The sequence below is a fragment of the Orcinus orca genome, chromosome 13 (genome assembly GCF_937001465.1).
Source record: "Orcinus orca chromosome 13, mOrcOrc1.1, whole genome shotgun sequence".
NCBI classification, from domain to species: Eukaryota; Metazoa; Chordata; class Mammalia; order Artiodactyla; family Delphinidae; genus Orcinus; species Orcinus orca.
The window spans coordinates 60,256,294-60,279,121 of NC_064571.1; the positions used below are offsets into that span (position 1 = coordinate 60,256,294).

Sequence of the window (22,828 nt, forward strand, 5' to 3'; positions counted from 1 at the left end):
TACATGCAGCAACTTGGTGAAAGAAAATAGTCTCAAAAAGTTATATGATGATTTAATTTACATGAAATTCTTGAAAAGACAAAACTGTAGTGGCAAAGAACAAATCAGTAGTTGCCAGAGGTTGGACTGAAGGGAGAATGTAACTTTCAAGGGAGGTTTTGCAGTGCTGTAACTTTCCTGTTTCCAGATGGTTGTTAACTCATTTTATGCAAATCTATGCATGTGTTAAAACTACTAGAACTATATTTTTAAGAGTTGATTGTTTTCCAGTTAAAGCTAAACGAGTCTTGGGGATGTACTGTACAGCATGGTGACTATAGTTAACAATACTGTATTATATATTTGAAAGATGCTAAGAGAATAGATCTTGAAAGTTCTCATCACAAGAAAAAATTTGTAGCTATGTGTGGTGATGAATGTTAACTAAATTTATTGTGGTAATCATTTAGTAATATACACATATATCAAATCATTATGTTGTACACCTAAAACTAATACAATGTTATATGTCAATTCTATCTCAAATTTTTAAATATTTAAATATCTCAAAAAAATTTAAAGCCTTTCCAATTTAAATATTGCGTACACAAATAATTAAATACAGCTCAGTTCTTCAGTTGTATTAGCCACATTTCAGTTGATCAGTAGCTCCATGTGGCATGGGACTACAGTAGTGGACAGCGCAGGTATAGAACATTTCCATTAATGCAGAAGGTTCTACGGGATAGTGCTGTTTTAGAGTGGGGGTCAGCCAGTTTTCTCTGTAAAGGGCCAGATAGTAAATACTTCAGGTTTTGTGGGCCACATGGTCTCTAGCTCAGCTGCTCAACTCTACTGTTGTATTGTGAAAGCAGCCATAGACAATACTTAACCAGATGAACATGGCTGTGTTTCAGTAAAGCTTCATTTACAAAAACAGGCATGTTTGCTGACCCCTATTTTTGAGAATCTGATTGGCCTATTTCCTTTTTCATGTCAGCTCACGGTTTATTGGTAGAGTGACCTTATAATTTACCATCCAAGTTAAATAAAATTTTAATTATAAATTTGAGAGTGAAAGTGGGCATTGTTAGTAATTCTGCTAGGACAGTTGGCATAACGTGCAAATGTCCTGGGCAAACCAGGAATGTACATCACCCGGGCTATCAGTCTTCCTATGAAGTGGTTCCCTTTGTAGTAGGCTCATACCTAGTCCAAGAAACTGTGGAAAAGCAAACAAAACTATTCCTTCAGCAGGGGCTGTGGGTTAGCCATTTTTCTCTGAAATGAGTATTTATATGGGAGGCACCCTGAGGTTTGGCCCGCCCAGTACACTCAAAATAGCCTGTTTTCTGTCCCTGTGCCTTTGTTCATGCTTTTTTTTCTATGCCCTCTTTCCCATCCCTCTTCTGTGTTTGTTGTAATCCAGCCCATCTCTCAAACCTCTGCTTAGGTGGTATCTCCTTCATAAAGCCATCCCTGTAAACACCCCTTGCAGACTTAAAAGTCGGTACTTATATTTTATAAAATTCACATGGCACAGTGCCTTAGACCAGGTGCCCAGGCCTGGCTGAGCACCAGAAGCAGCACTTCAGTAGCTTTAAATACAGATTCCTGTGTCTCATCCTAAATCTGTTGATTCAGAAATCAGTGGCAGTGTTTTTATTGTTTTGTTTTTAAACTCCTCATATGATTCTTGTATAACCAGCCAGCTGGTTCAGTATTTGGAATCTGTTAATTTAGAGTTAAATTATTTGATGTAAACATTGACTTTCAGAATTAGAAGGAACCTTCTTAGAAGTAGTCTTTTTTCACTTTCTTATTTTTAAATTGGGGGGAGAAGACACAAGGAGATTACTTGCTCAGATCCCGTTGCGTGTTACTGGCAGAGCCAGCACTAAACGTTGCATTTTTTCACTCCCGTTTCAGAACCTTTCTTCATATTCACGTTGGACAGCCCCTTCTGAATAGTAAGCTTTGGATACCAGAAGGTGCTTGTATATCGTAGATGATCAGATTTGTTATTGATAGTTATTTAACTCACTTTATGTAACACATAGCACTTTTTTTTTTTTTTTTTTTTTTTTGCTGCTTAATGATCCATTCTTGATTATGTTGTTTACTCCCATTCCCACACTCAAGGAATACTTTTCTGATAATTGGAGATAACTCAGCAGTTTGCATGAAATCATCTCAGAAAAACCTTTTACCAAATTAATGCTAATATGAATGGCTTCTAAAAGTCTGACTGAATCAAACTGAATTTTGGGACAGCTTTGAAATGTAATAGTTTCCAAGAGCTCCTCTAAAACTGAGATCAGCTCTAGATCCGCAGGATTTTTCTCACCAGGTCTAACCTTTCCCATTTGAGAAAGGTTACTGAGGATCTGTGGGAGTGTGTGTGTGTGTGTGTGTGGCGGGGGGGTGCCTAAACTTGAATGGGGATCAGGAAAATTCTTGTGGGAAGTGATAATAACCTAAGTTGAGCTTTAAAAGACGTCTAGAAGTTAGGCCAGGGGAGGGAGTTAGGGAGAGTGTTTGTCTAGGCATTAAGTGCCAAAGGGCAAAAAGTGTGGATAGCATTGGAGATGGCCAGTTGTTTAGTTTGGTTAGAGCATAAAGTGCAAATTAAGGAATGACTGGAAATATAGACAGGAGCCAGGTAGTGAATGGTTTTACAGTAAAATGTTGTATTTCGCAATTGGCTATCCACATGCAAAGGAGTGAAATTTGAGCCCTGCCTGACACCATATAAAAAGTCACTCAAGATGGATCAGAGACCTAAATGGAAGACCTAAACTATAAAACTCTTAGAAAAAAACATAGGAAAAAAAATCTTTGTGACCTTGGGTTCCAGGCAGTGGTTTTTCAGCTATAATACTCAAAGCACAAGTAACTAAAAATAGGTAAGTTGGACTTCATCAAAATTTAAAAGTTTTGTGCTTCAAAGAACACCATCAAGAAAACGAAGACAACTCAGAGTGGGATTAAATATTTACAAGTCATGTAATCAATAAGAGGCATATCAAGATTTATAAAGAACTCTTACAAGTCAACAATAAAATTGACAACTAAAAATGAGCAAAGAATTGGATACACATTTTTCCAAAGAAATTCAAATGACTAACCAGCATATGAAAAGATGCTCAAGATCGTTAGCCATTAGTGAGTTTTAAGTCAAACCACAGAGAGATAGTACTTCACATTCACTAAGAAAACAAAAGTTAAAAAGCCAGGTAATAATAAATATTGGCATGGATGTAGAGAAATTGGAATCCTCATACATTGCTGGCGATAATATAAAATGGTGCAGCCACTTTGGAAGAAAGTTTGATAGTTCTTCAAAAAGCTAATCATACAGTTACCATGTGATTCAGCAATTCCACTATTAGGTCTGTATCCAACAGAATTGAAAACGTAGGTCCACACAGTGTTCATAAAAGCATTGTTCATAATAGCCCCAAATGGAAACAACCCAAATATCCTTCAACTGATAAAAGGATAAACAAATGTGGAATTGCCATGCAATGAAATATTGTTCAGCAACAAAAGGAATAAAGTACTGATATGTGCCGCAACATGGATGAACCTGAAAACCTTATGCTCAGTGAAAGAAGCTAGTCACAAGGGACCACATTTTGTATGATCCTATTTATGTGAAATATCCAGGACAGTCAAATCAATAGAGACCGGAAGTAGACCAGTACTAGTTGTCAGGGTCTGGGAGGGGGAGGAGCAGGGGAGCGACTGCTAATGGGTCTGGGTTTCTTTCTGGAGCAATGAAAATGTTTCAAATTTAGAGAGGAATAATGGTTGCATAATTATGTGAATATACTAGAAACCACTGCATTGTACACATTAAAAGGGTGAACTTTATGGTATGTGAATTACATCCCAATAAAGCTGTTATAAAAAGTGCTGTATTTAGTAAGTAATTTAAATTCTCTGATAGGGAATTTGAATTTGTGTCTTTAAAGCAATGGTGTGTACTCCTGAAGAGTTTTAAACTCAAGAACAACGTGATCTGAACATCACTTTCAGAGCATGTGAGAATGGTGGTCAGATCAATGATGTGGCAGAAGACTGGGTCTAGAAGCTGAGAAATACGTATCCTCAGTTTTCTGCCCTGGGCAGATCTGTAAATTTTATGTTACTGATACTGATTTAGAAATTTTTAACTTTATACGTGGTAATATGTTATAATATTTACCTTGCTCTCATTTTTTTTCCTAATCAGTTTCTCTAGGTGATTGAAAAAAGAATAGCAGGTACAGAGTATTAGAGTTACTATTAATTTTTAAATTTACCTGTGTGTAACCTTGGCTGCTGTGAGTTTAGAGACAGCAAAATATGACTTATTTTAGCCAGAGGACCAAGATTCTTGATGAACCATAATGCTTTAAACATCTTCCATTAATAAACGTAAGGATTTTGATGGGGAAAAAGCTCAGAAATTCAGGTTTACTGAGGGTTTTTTGTTATTCTTCTTCCCTTTTTGTGATTTATCTTGTCTGTCAAATAAGTTACATATTGGAGAATTCCAATATTTTAAAACTTTTTATCCTTTAGAAAATTCTAGACTGATTTAAATTTTGAAAAATTGTATTCGTAAGTCAAGCCTATAGTAAATAATTGACTTTAGTAAACTAGTTATCACTAGTTTACTGTCATAGTTTTTCTGTTAAATATGTGCTGGTGTAACCATTAATAAATCTATTTTTAGAAGAGTACATTGTGTACTGCAGCCATTTTGGACACTTTGTGTAACTTGTGTTGTCAGTAGAGATCGTGCCCTCTTGTGGTAAGCTGGGAACAGAATTTCAGCTGTAAAAGTAATCACCCTAGCTTTCTTTGAGTTCATATTTTTTGCTAGTGCATACTCTGAGTTTATTTTCAATAAACAGAAAACAAAACTATAGCAAAATTTTTAAATGGAGAATTGAGAATTGGAGAGAGTAGTATGTTTTGTCTTATTTTATTTGGAGAAGTGCTAAAAAAGATGTGGGTTAACGGACAGAGTATCAAGGAGGAGCCTAACAGGGAAAAGATTTCTCAGTGTGGAAAGGCAACGCGTTCTGAGAGTGTTTGAGAAGGTTTATGACTAACGTTGATGTGATACCCTGAATATTTTACAGGTACACTCTGCCCCATCCTCCTTAGAAAATGCTCCCAGAATGTCTATTCCGTGTGTGTGTGTGTGTGTGTGTGTGTGTGTGTGTGTGTGTGTGTGTGTACCGTCTCATCCTAGGGAAGGGAATAAATATGGGCACTATTTGAACTGTTTGTCTCATATAATGGAAATTAAGTTTAGTTTGGAATAAATGTTGAAATCTGTTTTGAACTGCCTGTAATAAGTTGGCATCCTAAGTGTTTATTAGTCATGGGGATTTTTTTTTCAAAAGGAATGAATTTTCCCTGAAAATTTTATTTTAATGTTTTCTTAATTTATATTTTTTAATACCTTTGTTCTTCTTTGAGTTTAAAGGTTAAATTTTATATTTCAGCAGTGACTGTGTCCCATATATATCTTCTTAGAAACTGATTTTTTTTGTTTTTTAATGCCCCAGTATTCATAGAAGGATTCCGATGTTAATGCTGTTATCATCCCTTGTGGGTGATTCACTGATCTTTACCAATCCATTAATAAGAAGTGTTACAGCTAAGTATTATTCTCATCACATGAATGAATTTTTCTGTGATCAGGGAATTGCATATATTGGTCTTCATTGGTTGATACGAAAATCAGTTTATTAAGTTTCAGTTCATAGTTTAAAATATTATTTTGAAAATTCTGATTCGGTTATAGAACATTTTAAATTGACAAAAATAACTGCCATTTTTATACAAATTGAAAAGACAATTTCTGCTTATTTATACCTAATTACAGCTGTAAACACCGGCAATCTAATATTATGGATTGCTTTTTTTTAATATTTATATTTTTAATATGTGGCTTGTAAAGATACATTTGGTTTGTATTAACTGCACTTATCTCATTGTACTATCAGGTGTGTTTAAACAGATGCAGGGAGGTTGTTTTTACAGTTAAAAAATGGTGCTTGCTTTTCATATTATGAAGTTTTTAAATTTACAAGTTTAAAGCTAGTTAATTCAAGATTTTAACAAACCTTTGAATGAATGGCAGTAGAATGTAATGCTTAAAAAAGCTCAGACTCTAGCGTTAGACTGCCTGGGTTAGAATCCCAGCACCGTCACTGACTAGGTAGATGGCCTTGGCAAGTTCTTTAACTTCTTGGTGCTTCAGATTCCTCATCTGCAACACGGGATGTACCTACCTCATAAGATTGTTGTAAGGATTAAACGAATTAATATAAAAACACTTAGAGGGCTTCCCTGGTGGCGCAGTGGTTGAGAGTCCGCCTGCCGATGCAGGGGACACGGGTTCGTGCCCCGGTCCGGGAAGATCCCACATGCCGCAGAGCGGCTGGGCCCGTGAGCCATGGCCGTTGAGCCTGCGCGTCCGGAGCCTGTGCTCCGCAATGGGAGAGGCCACAACAGTGGAGGCCCGCGTACCACAAAAAAAACCCCAAAACACTTAGAATAGTGCCTGATGTATGTATACTAAGGTCTGTGCTTCTGTTAACAATATTATCACCATTATTAAATTTATACATAGATTAATGTTGAAATTCATTTTGAAGAATATACTGTTTGTTTTGTAAATATAAATCACTTTCGCAATTCTTGCTTTAAAAGACTTTTCTGAATAATTGAAAATAAATAAAAGCTAAAATTACATTTTATGAAGTTTTTATGAAAACTTTTTTCACAATTATCTTTTCTTTTCTCTTAGGCACGAAATGTTAACACCGGTGAATTGGCAGCAATTAAAGTAATAAAATTGGAACCAGGTAAATTCATTGAAATTTGATGTTTCTTATTGCTCTCAGCCACTGGATAGCTTTCAGGCTTGTTTTAATGATGTTTGGTCAACCTTCTCTTGTTGTTCCCAACATCTGGCAAATAGGACTAGTGTCTACTCTTTCCTTCACCTCTTTGAGACCTGTAGACATGTTGCCCAGTTCTTCCCTGAAAAATAGCTAATAATCGCGGGAGGGAGGGGAGCTCCTGAGGAGACTTTGTTCCTTCTGGACGCAGTTGAGCTCCCTTGTCACACATCATTAGTGGTGTATTTCCAGGTTAACACTGTCCAGTGATGAGGGGCAGTGTGACGCAGTGGAAAGAATGGGACTGAAATTTGCTGGTTGTAGTCCAGCTCTTCGTGTCCCACTGTCTTGCGCTGTGAACTTGGGCAGGTAACTTAAGCTCTGAGTCTCAGTTTCCTCAATAAACCTAGCTCTCATATTTCACAGGTCGTTAAGACTGTAATAGCTACCTTCCACCTTTAGTAGCTTGTCAAGCCTCTAGGACTGCTCCATATTTTTCGTCTGCTTCAACTGTATTCTATCCCTGGATTTCCCCCGCTCCCTGCAAACATACCCTTCCCTCTTTTTCTCCCTCCCACCATAAGTAAGTAAGTGTACTAGTGTCTAGACTGAGTTCCACGGCGATGATAGTGCCTTTCTGAGGGTGCCTTTCAGTATGGGCACAAATACATCCAGTAATTTTTTTTTTTTTAAGTGTAGGCAACTTTTTCTATGAAAGTCGAGATAGTAAAATATTTTAGGCTTTTTGGACCACAGGTAGTCTCTGAATACAGTTCTCTCTCTCTTCCTCCCTCTCTCTTTTCATCCTCCTAAAATATAAAAACCATTCTTTGCTGAAAAACCATTCTTAGCAAACCAGGCCACCTGCGCTTGTAGTTTGCCCACCCCTGATTTAGATCATCAGTAGACTTTTTAGAAGTGCTATTAAGATGAAGTTTGAAGGATGTGTTGACTGACTGTGATCAAACCACACTCAAATATAATGAATTAAAAAAATACTTTTTAAGTTACAGGTATTTACAGATTTTTTATATTCTAATTATATTCTAGCATCACATGACAGAGCTTTTTCTGTTCTCTGAATCTCCTGTTGTTTAGCGGAAATTTGAAATTGACAAAATCTGAGGTTAAGAAAGAAATTAAAGGTTTGACATTTGAAGCAGGGCCTCCATTTTTAATCAAGAAGTGGCTATGTTATTGATGAAGTAGTCTCTAACTGGTAGCAGTATGTACATACATCATTCCTTCAAATCAGTTTAGTGCCTCCTCTTTCAGGAAGCCTTCCTCCCCTGACCCCTGCCCTGACTAAGATGACTCCTGCAGGAATAGCTCTGGAATACCACTTACCACAGCTGTGCTTCCAGAGTCATCTTTCTTTGTTCCTAAGTTTTAATCGAATTTGTGTCCACAGCACTCAACTTAGCGTCGGTGCATAGTACACATTCAGGACATCTTAAAATTTCCTTTAAAAAATTAGGAACTTAAAATCTTATTGTTCATCAAGTCATTTGTTTACTGATTAGTGAATTTTTTGTGTTATGTTCATCTTGAACACTGCCTTGTATATATAGATCATTGTAATAAAATAAAACACAATTAAATAAAAAGAAAAAAGCTTATTCCTATTCTGCCACTCAGAGATAACAAGAGTTACTACCGTATATGTTATTAGTTATACACTTAAATTTAGTTTATATTGAATTCCCTACTTGTGTGTTCATAGAAGTCACCTGAATTGTTTTTTTGGCTGCGTGTGTGGCTTGCAGGATCTTAGTTCCCCGACCAGGGATTGAACGCCGGCCCCCTGCAGTGGAAACCGGAGTCCTAACCATTGGACCGCCAAGGAATTTTTCCGTTTAATTTCTTTATTTTAATTTGTTTATAACCTGTGAGAAATGTTTAACTTGTTGGTGAGCTTGAAGTATACGGCACAGTGGTTAAGTGCACAGACTCCAAAGCCAGACTACTTTGATTCTAGTCTGGCTTGACCACATTGCTTAAGCTTTTCGGATGGACCTCTGTTTCCTCATCCCTAAAATGGGGATAATAATAGTAACTTCCTCTTAACGTTGTTGTAAGGATTAAGTAAGCTAATATATCTAAAGCACTTTAAGAGTTTCTTTAAAAGTTTCTTAATTTGCCCTAATGACGTAGCAATTCCACTCTTGTGTATCTACCCACACAATTTTCACACACAGATGTTCACAGCAGTGTTATTCATAATAGACAGAAGCTGGAAACAACCTAACTACCCATCAACTGGTAAATGAATAGAGAAAATGTGTCCATACAGTGGAATACTATTCAGCAATAAAAAGAAACAAACTGTTGATACGTGCTGTGACATAAATGAACCTTAAAAACATGTAAAGTGAAAGAAGCCAGATAAAAGAGACTACATATTATATGATTCCATTTATGCGAAATGTTTAGAAAAGGCAAATCTACAGAGTCAGAAAGTGGATTCGTGGGCTGATGTATGTGGCAGGAGGATTAATAATTAATGGGCATGAGGGATCTTATTGGGTAATGGAAATATTCTAAAACTGATTTATAGTGAACTTGGTGAATTCACTAAAAAAAATCATTGAATTATGCACTTGATATGGATGAATTACATGATTTTAAAATATGCCTTAATACAGTTATAAAAAATAACCACAATACCATTGTAGTCTCTTACAATATTAATAATAGCTTCTTAATAACAAATAAGTTTCACACATTGTAATTAGTTGATGTGTCTCAAATTTCTTTTATATCCATAGGTTGTGCCTTCATCTCTGTTTGTCTTTCTCTTTGCCTTTTGTTTGTTTGAAGAAACTTGGTTACTTGTCCTGTAGGATTTTCCCTCAGTCGGGGTTTTGCCAGCTGCCCCCCTGTAGGATCATTTAGTGTGTTCTTCTGTGAGTTAGTGGTTAGTTCTAGAAGACTGGTAAGATTCAGGTTTGATCTGGCATGTGGTGGAAGAGGACAGCTTTGTTGGTGGTATTATGTTCTCATTTTTCTAAATTACAATTCTGATATCCAGTCTTTGACATTTTGAAAAACAGAAACTAAATCTGAAATAGTCAAGTGTAGTGGGAATGATTTTAAGAATTTGCATCCAAAGTTGTTTTTTTTCCCCCTCTTTTTCTTTATAACTGATATCCAGTTTGAACATGAAGCTAGATGAAAACTACTTTGGACATTTGGACAAAATTGTTTACTTAAGTGTGAATTTGGTCTAAGTATCTCACTGGGGCTTCTAATCTTATTCCTGTGGCTTTAATTTAGATTTGATTTTCTCAGTTGTTCTTTGATTAAGCATCAGTCTATAACATTTTTTAACTTAAGTTGCAAGGACAATGTTTGATCATTGTAATAAAAGTTAAAAAAATACAATTAAACAAGAAGAAGCAGCTAAACATCATTCATCATTCTGCCACCTCTATAAACACTTGACTTTTAGTGATTTTCTCCAGATTTTTTTGTGTATTTATGTACAGGCATACCTAGTTTTATTGGGCTTCACTTTACTGTGCTTCACAAATACTGTGTTTTTTGCAAATTGAAGGTTTGTGGTGATCCTGCATTGAGCAAGTCTGTTGGCACCATTTTTCCAGTAGCTTTTGCTCACTTTGTGTCACTGTGTCACATTTTGGCAATTCCCATAATTCAAACATTTTCATTATTAGTATAACGTGTTATGGTCATCTGTGATCAGTGATGTTAATGGCAAAAAGATTACGACTTGCCGAAGGCTCAGATGATGGTTAGCATTTTTTAGCAATAAAGTATTTTTAAATTAAGGTATGTACTTTTTTTTTTAGATATAATGCTATTGCTTAATAGACTACAGTTAGTGTAAACATAACTTTCATATGTACTGGGAAACCAAGAAATTAGTGTGACTTGCTTTATTGCAGTCTTCTGGAACTAAACCCACAACATCTCTGAGGTATGCCTGTACAAACACCTAACATATATACTGCACACACAGAGACACACACACTTACCTACGCAGACCACAAAGGGCTGGGCAGAGTTCAGAGATGGATAAGAATGTACTGAGATCAGCTTGATTTGCATGCTTACTGCTGAACCGGTAAACAAGCATTGCAAAGGATAAGTAAGAGAAGAATACCATGAGTGGGCACAGCTCCCCAGTGCTTCCCCAGGTCCTCAGAGGTGACCCAGACTGGTAGTCCGTGCAGTGCGTGATTTGGCAACCACAAAACACCTGGCTTGCTGCCATTTATGCTATCAGGCTTGCGGGGGGACAGCATCAATACTCAGCGAGTGGTGTAACTCTTCTTAGAAAAGGCAATTATTTGTTGTGACACTGTTCAGTAGTTCTGTGTTCCACTTCTTACTATGTCCTCAGATCTGTAGCTGGCCTGGCCATTGCCTACCAAAGATGCAGACACATGTGTATGTACATGAGTGTGTTTTATCCGTAAGTGGGTTGATTTTTTACGTTTTCTTTTCATTTGAAAAGCAGTTCATGAATTTTTTCTGTGTTAGTATTTCTACACCACCATTTTTTGGTTGGCTGCATAGTATTCAGCAGTATAAATTATAGCTGTTTAATCAGTCCCTAATGATTATAACACTTAAGTGTTTACAATTATAAACCTTGTACCTCTATTTATTATGTATCATGTACCTATGAGGACATCTTTTGTCCTTGTACATATGATTATTTTGTCATGATAAATTAATTAGCTGGTCAGAGGATATGTACATTTTTAGGAGTTTTGACATATACTAGGGATTATGCCTGACATTTCCAGGGTTTGATTTTTTGTTTTTTGGTTTTTTTCCTATACCTTTGCCCACAAAAGGATATCATTATAATAAAATCTTTACTCTTGATCAAAAACTGATGTCTTACTGTTAATTAACATTTCTCTGTCTTCCAGTGATTAGGTATCTTTTTTCCCCATATACTTCTTGGCCTTTTATTTTTATTTTATGAAGAGCTTGTTTGTGTCAGTCATTTAACAAATATTTATTCATTGTCTGCTACGTGCCAGGCATTGGTCTAGGTGCTGGGTACATAGTGGTGAATAAGGCAGACTCTTACCCTTGAGAAGCTTATATTTTAGTTCAAAGTGACAGGAAACACGTAAACAGATAAGATAATTCATGAACTAAAATGAGGTAATGTTGAAAGTGGCCAGAGGCTACTTTAGCCAGTGTGGTTAAGGGAGACCTTCAGAGCAGGTGGCATTTGGGTTGAGACTTGAACGATGAGAAGGCAATAGTCATGTGACGGTGTTGCGGGGGAGAGCATTCTAGGTGGTCAAGGGCAAGTGCAGTGACTCTGAGACAAGAATGAGTGCTGCAAAGCTGAGGACAGAGAGAAGGCCTGTATGGCTGGATCATTGTGAGCCAGTGGGAGCAGGGTGTGCAAGGGGGCTGGAAAGCTAGTCAGGGACTAGGGTTATAGATGGCCTTGGGCACTGTGGTAAGGAGGTTAGATTTCACTTGAAGCTCAGTGGAAAGCTTTTGGAGGATTTTTGGCCTGAGCAACTGGGTGATGCTTTAGGTTCTGTTTACTGACATGGGGAAGACTTGAAGTGTGGATGGAATCAGTGATCCTCTATTTATTATGTATGTTTTAGGCATCTGCTAGATATCTAGTTGCAGATGTTGAATAGGCAGTTTGACACATGCGTCTGGAGCTTTAGGAGAAGTTACGTTACACATACAGATTTGAGGGTCCTCAGCATGTAGGTCGTCCATGAAGCCGTGGAAGTAGATGAGGTTACCTGAGAAGAAAGGAGAGATAGAGAAGGATGGCCCAGGTTGTAACCCTGGGTGATTTCGATACTAGAGGTCCGCTAGAGGAGGAGGTCCCAGCAAAGAAAACTTGAAAACAAATAACAAATTAGGTAGGAGAAATATCTGCTGAGGGTTTTGTCAGTGAAGCCTTAGAAGAAAGTCTTTCAGGCAGGAGGGAGATTAAACTGTGTCAGATGATGCTGAGGTATGTGGAGTAAGATGAGGACTGAGAATTGGGCATTGGTTTTGATGACTTTGATAAATCAGATTAGTGGTTAAGGAGTGAATGAGAGGAAAGGAAGTGAAGATAGCAAGAAAGATTCTCCTCTCAAGGCCTTTTGCTGAAAAGGTTAGCAGAGAAATGGGGCGTTAGCTGGAGTGGGACCTGGAGTTTATGGAAGGTTTTTCTAGAATACATGATACTCAGTTATGTTTTGTGCCAGTGCAGTGAGAATAAACCAGTAGAGAAGAAGAAATAGATGTTGCAGAAGCTAATGCAGATAACTCCAGGAATAAAGTCCGAGAAAATGAAGAGACAGTATCCAAGGCATAAGTCTAAGAGCAAGGAGACTTGATTCATTTTAACAGGAGATAAGGCAGAGGATGAGTATATAAGCAGGTAGGAGGACAGAATTGATAGTGGAAAGATTGGTTATTACCTGATTGTGCCCCTTTTCCTTTTGAACTATAGGACACGGTTATCAAAGCTTTATGCTTTGAAAGGCTTGCCAATCCCACTATTTATTTATACGTATGTGTATATTTTATATACACATATAAACTTTTGACTTTCGTTGTACTTTTTTTTTTTTAACATTTAGATCTTAGATCCATGTAGAATTAGTTTGATGTATGATGTGAAGTAAAAATCGAACTTAATTTTTTTTTCTCAAATAGTTAAATCTAGCTCTTTGGTATAATTGGTTCTGTTCTGGGCTTTCTGTTTTAATTTAAGGAATTGCCTATTTATTTTGTTGCCAATACCACACTGAAGCTAGCCTTTAAAATAATACTTGTTCCTGAGGTAGGTTGTTGCAAAGAATATTTTTTATAGAACCTGATGAAGATTAACATAATGATTGATAATGACATATTGTTTGGATATCAGAGATAGATACAATAATGTAAGATACTCAATGACATCGGAAAATAAAGGATTCCATAAAGGTGAGCTTTCTAAAATCCTCTTTAAATTGCAAAAATTGTTTTAACCATTGTGTTTGTAAATATTTCTCAAATGCATTTCACCTCAAATAACATACTGAGAGTAGTGTAGTTATCATAATGTAACCAATAGTTATAAGTTGTCCTCAGCAGCTCATGACAAAGAGAAATATTGTGGTGCCTCTCAGAAAAAGGCTCTAAATGACAGTGACTGAACGACAATGACGTTTCCCCCCTCTCCGTGTCACTAGTTGCTTTTTTTTGGCCACGCTGAGCAGCTTGTGGAGTCCTAACCACTGGACCTCCAGGGAATTCCGTAGTTGCTTCTCTTTAGGTTGGTAAACATTTACTGACATACATTAAGATAAATGGTAAGGCACATTTCTTGATTTTGAAGTCTAGCCCTTTATATCTGCCTCCTCTGTCTCCTGTTTCTGTTGTGTTGTTGGCCAGGAGATTGGACAATCAGATTTGTTAGAATTGCATCTAATGAAAAAGTGAATATGCTGTGAGCTTATCAGAAGAACTTTCCTTTGAACTTTGAGTCATCTCTTACCTTCTCAAGGTACTTTTTGTCCATGCCTGGTTCTCATTTATGTCCTGAAAAGTTAAAGTTACTAAATAAGTGCTTAGTTTGAAACTTAATCGTTTCTACGATGGGTAGTGGAAGTCAAAGAGAGAGCATATAGCGTAGTGGTTAAGAATGTGGACTTTGGACCCAGAGTGCTTTGATTAAAATTGAGGCTCCATCATAGTAAACTGTGTGACCTTGGAAGATTATTAACCTCTCTACCTATTTTTCCTTTCTGCAAAGCAGGGGCAGTAATAGTTCCTACCTCATAGGGTTGTTGTAAAAATTTAGTAGTTTAATGTATTTGAAGTACTTAAAATAGCTGTAATTTTTATTAATAGGGACTTAAAACTGTTATAAATACATTGGCGTATTGTGCAATTAAAATGAATAAAATTACAAGCGATTATGTTCTCTTGTTCTAGAAAACAAATGCAACAACTGATTTCTTATACTGTCTACTGACTTAATCCTCTCTCTTACTATCCACTCCCCCACCTCTCCCCGCAGTACACATGCATACACTCTTACACATGCCATAGAGCTGCTAGAGATACTGAACATGCTTTGGGTGTTAGACTTTTCTTTGTGATACTCCGGGGGCTGTGGAATGAGGCAAGCTTATAAAATTATTTCCTTAAACTTACCTTCTTTCAGTTACTACTCATGTACAGTGAAATAAAGTTCAGGAATTGCCTTTTTTGAACTTAAATATTATGCCTACAGTAGACTATAAAATCCTCGATGGAGGAGGCTTTGTCTCTTAATTATAACCTTGAGACATTGTACAGCTCTATGCACATAAATGTTTGGTAAATATTTTACTGAATGAATATTGTATATGATAAACTAAAACATCCAGAATGATTTTTTTTATGTGAAAACATTTTTTTATGTTCAAAAACCCCCACAACTTACGAGTTCTGTTCCTAGAGTTCTTATACTTTGTGGAACAAAGCAACTTTCTAACCTTTTGAGCATACCCATCCTACTTGCTGGAGAAAAATATTTATTATTTGTAAGATAAAATAAAATCAATCTCCAGGTAAACAAATTAACCCTTTTTATATGTTTAGTTTGGATCTTTGATATATACATATTTAGTCTTAAAAGTCTATAGGTGTCTTGTATGTAAGTAACATTAATAGGCTCTGAAGTACTGACAGGTCCTTTTAAAATTAAAAACCAGGGGAAACACAGCTATCATATTGAGTTTGCTTTCTATGTCAGAGGAGGTACAGGGGAGAATTTGGCAGCAGAATTCAAACGGGTCCAGAAATCAGTAGAAAATAATGATGATGTGCAGAACTTGGCTTAACAGGAATCCACTTTCTTTTTTAAAATATTGATTTATTTATTTTTGGCTGTGTTGGGTCTTCGTTGCTACGCGCGGGCTTTCTCTAGCTGCAGCGAGCAGGGGCTACTCTTCGTTGCGGTGCGCGGGCTTCTCATTGCGGTGGCTTCTCTTGTTGTGGCTCACGGGCTCTAGAGCACAGGCTCAATAGTTGTGGCGCATGGACTTAGTTGCTCCGCGGCATGTGGGATCTTCCCGGACCAGGGCTCGAACCTGTCCCCTGCATTGGCAGGCAGGTTCTTAACCACTGCACCAGCAGGGAAGTCCCAGGAATCCACTTTCTTATTAGTGTTTTTCCAGATGGTAGAATTATTTTTCTTAAATTCACATATCCACATAGCAACTGCAACAGCAACACTAATGGTGATAAAAGTCACAGCAGCCACTTTTTGGATACTTGCTTAGGACAGTGTGCCAGACCCTGTACTGAGCTCTTCATCTGCATTGTCTCACAGTAATCCTCACAGTAACAAACGCTGTGCAGTAGGTGTGGTATTATCATCCCCATCTCACAGGATAGAGGCACAGAAAGATTAAGTAATTTGCCTAGGGCTGTATGACAGAGGAGCAAATTTAAATCCAGGTTTATGTCTCCCTAGAGCCTGTGTTATTATGTATGTTGCTTTACAGATGCTTCCTGGAATTTTTAGAATAATTCCCAGTTCTCCAGCAATATTTTTTGAAAGTTTGCCTCTCTACTATAGAGCTCATTATTCATTTATTTTCAATGTTAAATTAAATTTTAAGTTTTTATAGTTTTTAAAAATTTATTATATTTATTTATTATTTTTGGCTGCATTGGGTCTTCGTTGCTGCGCGTGGGCTTTCTCTAGTTGTGGTGAGCGGGGGCTACTCTTCGTTGTGGTGCACGGGCTTCTCATTGCAGTGGCTTCTCTTGTTGTGGAGCATGGGCTCTAGGCGTGCGGGCTTCAGTAGTTGTGGCTCGCAGGCTCTAGAGCGCAGGCTCAGTAGTTGTGGCGCATGGGCTTAGTTGCTCCACGGCATGTGGGATCTTCCCGGACCAGGGCTCGAACCCGTGTCCCCTGAATTGGCAGGGGGATTCTTAACCACTGTGCCACCAGGGAAGCCCTATAGTTTTTATTTAACATAATTTCAGACTTTAAGGGAAATGTTGAAAGAATAGTACAAAGAATTTCAATATTTCATCAAGATTTCTCAGTATTAATATTTGCTACATTTGCTTTATCTTTTCCTTATCTTATCCACTTAAAGATACCCTCTTCCCCTGAATACTTTAGTGTGTATTTCGTTAGAGCAATGAAATGTCATTCATTGCCTTACATAACAGTACAATCATCAAAATCAGGAAATTAATGCTGCTACAGGGCTGTTATTTAATCCACAGACCTTATTCAGATTTTGTCAGTTGCCCCAATAATACCTTTTTAGGAAAAAGAAAATCTGGGATAATGTGTTGCATTCAGTTGCCAGGTCTCTTCAGTTTTTTTTGTTTGTTTGTTTTTTAATCTGAAAGAGTTACTGAGCCTTTGTTTTGAATGCTAGGTCTGTTTATTGCTACTGATGCATAGTTTCTACTAGGTTGTCTTAAGGGATAGAGCCAGGAAATAGATGTGTGTATGCACATATAAATATGTACATACCCACACACCTCTCCCTTCCCTACCCCCCATCTATCTTTATCAAAAACTATGACTTCATGCTTATACCTCCAATACCATAAAGTCTAACACCATAAAGTTCATTCTCTCTTTTATTTCCATATGTGTAACTTCCTTCTCCAACAGAGGGAAACCTGGTTTCCATTATCAGTAGAATATTTACTTACTTGCTTAATCCTTGAACATAAAAGTAATTTCAGAATTGTTAACCTATGCCTCTGAGAACTCAGCTACTAACTGGAGGTCATCGTTTGTTTAGAATATTTATCTCTAGGCTGAGGACGTATAGTGTTCTAAAATCTGGTTCTCCTTGTGTCTCTCCCTTTGAAAATTGCTTATGTTATTCTGTTGAAGTTTGTATGGTGTATTAGTTTCCAGGCTGCCATAACAAAGTAGCACAAACTAGGTGGCTTGAAACAACAGAAATTTATCCTCTAACAGTTATGGAGGCTACAAGTTGGAAATCAAGGCGTCAGCAGAGTTGGTTCTTTCTGAGAACCCTGAAAAATATGTTCCCTGCTTCTCTAGCTTCTGGTGATGGCCAGCAACCCTTGGCGTCCCTTGGCTTTTAGGTGGTTCCAGTCTCTGCCTCCGTCATCACAGAGCAAACACCCTGTGTCCAAATTTCCCCTTCATATGAGAACACCAGTCCTAGAGACTACCATAAAGGCCTCATCTTAGCATGATTACAGCAAGACCCTGTTTCCAAATAGGATCACGTTCACAAGCACTGGAGGTTCAGTTCACCATATCTTTTGGGGGGACACATTTCAACCCATGATACATGACCAATTTATTTGTTTCTGTTTGTATTCATTTTGGGGATGCCTCCTTCATCTTTGATTTTATTTCTTTTAGAGTATTTTTTTAAGTATGTGCAACTTGAACATGATTCAGGGAAGTGTCATTCTTTTATCTTTTTTTATCCTATTCCCACTCATCCGCTGTTGATAACCACTATTTTTGGTCTCAGGTTTATCCTTTCCATGTTTTGTTTTGTTTACCCAAATGAGCAGATACATGAATATTTTCTTATTTTCTCTTCTTTTCTTTTACAAAAGGTAGCATACCATAGCTATCCCTTTGAATTTTGCCCTTTTCACTTAACAGTCTGTCTGGGGAATCATTCCACATTAATTCTCATTCTGCATAATACTCCATCATATGAATCAGTCACTGCTCTATGTGTGCGCCTCTAGGTTGGTTCCAATACATTACATTTACAAATAACGCTGCTTGTAAAATTTATGTCATCCATATTGAGAAATGCTACAAAACAGTGAACCTCAGAAACATTATGCTAAATGAAAGAAGCCAAACACAATAGGTCACATACTGTGTATTTCCATTTATGTGAAATATACAGCATAAGTAAATCGTAGAGACAGAAAGCAGATTTGTTGTTGCCAGGGGCTCTGGGGAGAGGGGGATGGGAAATGACTGCTTAGTGGGTATGGGGTCACCTTTGGAGGTGATAAAATGTTTTGAATTTAATTTAAACATCCTCTTGTTTTTCTTGCTGATGTTGGTGCTGTTGACATTTAGGCCACTGGATAGTCAGTGCATCTTTAAACGCCTCCCACGAAGAACAGACCCTGAAGTTTATCATTTTAATGGCAGTGTGTATACACTGTCTGTTCACACCTTTTTTTGATTGCCCTGTCAGAGTTAATTTACCTCCTCTGTCTTTCACTTTACAGAGTTTTGTTTTTCTGTTGCCCTGGAGAAAGTTGAAGTCTGATGATGCTGGCGCTAAAGTATCTGTGTGGGAAAATGGGGGGCATGGTCCAGGATGGGAGTGGGTCATAAAGGATGTAAGCCAGAAAGATACTTAGGGCCAGATTGTGTACCATGATACCTTCTATTTCATGCCAGAATGTCTAGAGCTGTGGGTCACTGAAGGTCATTAGAGAGAAGACTAATATTTAGTCTGTGTTTTAAAAGATAACAGGCAGTAATGTGGCGAATGTACTGAAATGTAAGTCAGTACTGGAAACAGGGAGACCAGTGAAGAGGTATATTGAGAAGGGTATTAGGAAAAGAATGTGTATGTGTGTATAACTGAGTCACTTTGCTGTACAGCAGAGATTGGCACAGCACTGTAAATCAACTCTACTTCAATAAAAAAAAATTTTTTTAAAGAAGGGTATTAGAGTTCAGGTTAACTGCTATAACAAAGAAACCCCAAAATAAAGGGACCTAAACAAGATAGACATTTATTTCTCACTCACGTAACAGTTCTGAGGTGAGTCCAAGTTGGTAGTTCAGTTCTGTTCCACGAGGTCATTCAGGGATACATGTTCCTTCCATTTTATGCCATCACCCAGTAGAGCATTCATTCATCTGCTTATGTGAGGTTAGGTCACTGGTATGTCCATCTTTAGCTTGCTGGAAGAGAGACAGGTATTTTAAGGCAAGCAGCTTTTCTTTTAAGGAAGTGAGGTTGGAAGTCACATACCAGTCACATGCTCATATTTGTGCTAGAACTTAACTTCCATGGCCACACAAATGCAAGAGAGGCTGGGAAATGTGGTCTTTAGCTAGGCAGCTACATGTCCAAGAAGAAGGAAAGAATGGCCATTGGAGGCACAAATCGCAGTCTACCCCAGGAGGCAATTGGGGTATTATTATGAGGATTTGAACCAGCATAGTTATAATAGGGCTAGAACTGAGATGTGTTTAGGAAGTAGACTGAAGAGAAGGAATATATTTCCATTCATCTGAGACATCTTGATTACGAGGTGTTTAGAGACTGTGTAGTTGTGTGCAGTTGTTAATTCGATCTACAGGTCTGGAGCCCAGGAGAGAGGTCTTGGCTGAAGGGGTGGGTTTGGAAATCATTGGTGTTTGGTAGTAGTTGCAGTTAGAGAATTTCAAAAAGAAAGAGGGGGTCACTAGTACCAGATGTTGCTGATACGTCAGGTAGAATGAGAATTGATAAGAGGCCTTTGATTTGGCTCTTAGAATGACATGGACCTTTGCAAGAGTAATTTCAGCAGAGTCATGGAGTGAAAAATAGATTGTAGTGGGCTGAGGAATGAATGGAAGTCATGAAAAGGAAGCAAAGCTCAGACAGTTTTTTGAAGAAATTTGACTGTGAAAGTGGGGACTGGTTTAATATAGGAGGAGCAAGGTTAAGGGAAGGTTTTTCACGTTTTTAAAAAAATTAATTAATTTTATTTTTGGCTGTGTTGGGTCTTTATTGCTAAGCGTGGGCTTTCTCTAGTTGCAGGGAGTGGGGGCTACTCTTCGTTGCAGTGCGCGGGCTTCTCATTTCAATGGCTTCTCGTTGTGGAGGAGGGGCTGTAGGCATGCGGGCTTCAGTAGTTGCAGCACTTGGGCTCAGTAGTTGCGGCACGCGGGCCCGAGAGTCCGTGGCCTTCAGTAGTTGTGGCTCGCGGGCTCTAGAGTGCAGGCTAAGTAGTCGTGGCACGGGGGCTTACTTGCTCCACAGTATGTGGGACCTTCCCAGACCAGGGCTCGAACCTGTGTCCCCTGCATTGGCAGGCGGATTCTTAACCACTGCGCTACCAGGGAAGTCCAGGTTTTTCACTTTGAGGTAAGTTTGAGCATGTTTGTAGGCTGAGAGGAAAATGTGAGTGGTGATAGAGAGAATAAAGGTATCAAAGACAATATAAATGATGGAGCAAGGTTCTGAGAGGGCTTGGAAGGAGATAGGATCAGGAGGTACCTCTTTTGAAAAGAAAGAAAGTACCTCTTTTGGGATCACAACTTTGTAAAGGGCCAATAGTGGGCACAAAAAAAGATCAGTTTTAAGGTTGAGGAGAAGGTAGCGAAAGAAGATCTTTACATCAGGGTCTCCATTTTCTCAGATGTAGGAAGCTAGGTCCGTAGCTGTGAGTGAAGTTGAGGTGGGTAGGTATGATATCTGAGGAATAATGGACATGAGTTTTTATTGTTGTTTTAAGAGCCGTTGTAGGAAATAGAAGAAACTGACTAGTTAACAGTGGTGGGACTTTTGTGCAGTGTTACATACCTAATTGAAGTTAGAAATCAACCATTTTTATTATTCCCATTGACATAGCTATGCTACTATTCAAAAGCTGTTGCTAGAACATCACCTAAAAACAATATGTAATTAATTTTCACCTATTAAAAGATCTTTTCTCTAGAAATTAGAGTTATGGGGAAATTAGTATTAAGAGAATTAGACCAGGTACTACCCCACGGTAGGTACACTTGTCTCTATTTTATTTTATTTTATTTTATTTTTATTTTTATTTATTTATTTATTTTTGGCTGCATTGGGTCTTCGTTGCTGCATGCAGGCTTTCTCTAGTTGCGGCAGGCGGGGGCCACTCCCTGCCGCGATGCGCGGGCCTCTCATTGCGGTGGCCTCTCCTGCTGCGGAGCACGGGCTCAACGCACACAGGCTCAGTAGTTGTGGCATGTGGGCTCAGCAGTTGTGGCTCGCGGGCTCCAGAGCTCAGGCTCAGCAGTTGTAGCACACGGGCCTAGTTGCTCCACTGCATGTGGGAGCCTCCCCGCCCAGGGCTCAAACCCGTGTCTCTATTTTAAAAACTGCTCATTAGTGCATTTCCTGCCCTGTTACATGAATTATCCATCCATGTTACCTTTTCCCCAAAGTCTCGGAGGATAACAAGCATATATTCGTAAATTTATCTTCAGCCTTCCTCATAAAGTGGGTAAAAAAACAAACCTGAGAAATGCTAAACAGTTGTTTAATGAGAGATAGAAAAGAGAAAAACAGTACCCAGATATGTCACTTGATGATCTCATCCGCCTGCAGAAAGTCTTCTTGATTCCCAATGTGTAATGCAAACCATTGACTTCTGGCATTTTACTTAAAATGCTGTTAATATAAATTTAATATTTATTGCACTCCCATAATATACCACTATAGAAGCAAGTCTAGTTTCCATTTAAGACTATTGCTTCTAACAAGGCTTACATTTTCTTGATGTTTTATGAATTACATTGTAGTCCCAGAGATCTTAACAATAAAATACTAACCTACACTTGTTATCTCATATTTTTTATGATAGCCATTCTGACAGGTGTGAGGTGATAATCTCGTTGTGGTTTGATTTCTGTTACCCTGGTGACTAACGATGTTGAGCACCTTTTCATACACCTTTTGGCCATTTGTGTGTCTTCCTCAGAAAAATGTCTATTTAGTTCCTCTGCCCATTTTTAAATCAGATTGTTTGGGGTTTTTTGCCATTAACTTCTGTGAGTTTTTTTAATATATTTTTTGGATATTAACCTCTTATCAGATGTATGATTTTTAGATATTTTCTCTCATTCTGTGGGTTTCATTTTCTTGATGGTCCCCTTTGCTGTACAGAAGCTTTTTAGTTTTTTATCATAAAAAAGGCAAGAGATAAGTGTTGGTGAGGATGTGGAGAACAGGAAACCCTTGTGCACTGTTGGTGGGAATGTAAATTGGAGCAGCCACTGT

General features: G+C 38.0%; 1 protein-coding gene across 4 annotated transcripts in view; it reads left to right on the top strand.

The window, feature by feature from the left end:
* MAP4K3 (mitogen-activated protein kinase kinase kinase kinase 3) overlaps positions 1–22,828 on the top strand; it is a 189,864-nt gene that overhangs the window by 55,574 nt on the left and 111,462 nt on the right. For all 4 annotated transcript variants that reach the window (XM_049695821.1, XM_004265028.3, XM_049695822.1 and 1 more), the window contains exon 2: positions 6,794–6,851. In XM_049695821.1, the coding sequence (XP_049551778.1) occupies positions 6,794–6,851 (58 nt within the window). The remainder of the gene's footprint in view (positions 1–6,793; positions 6,852–22,828) is intronic.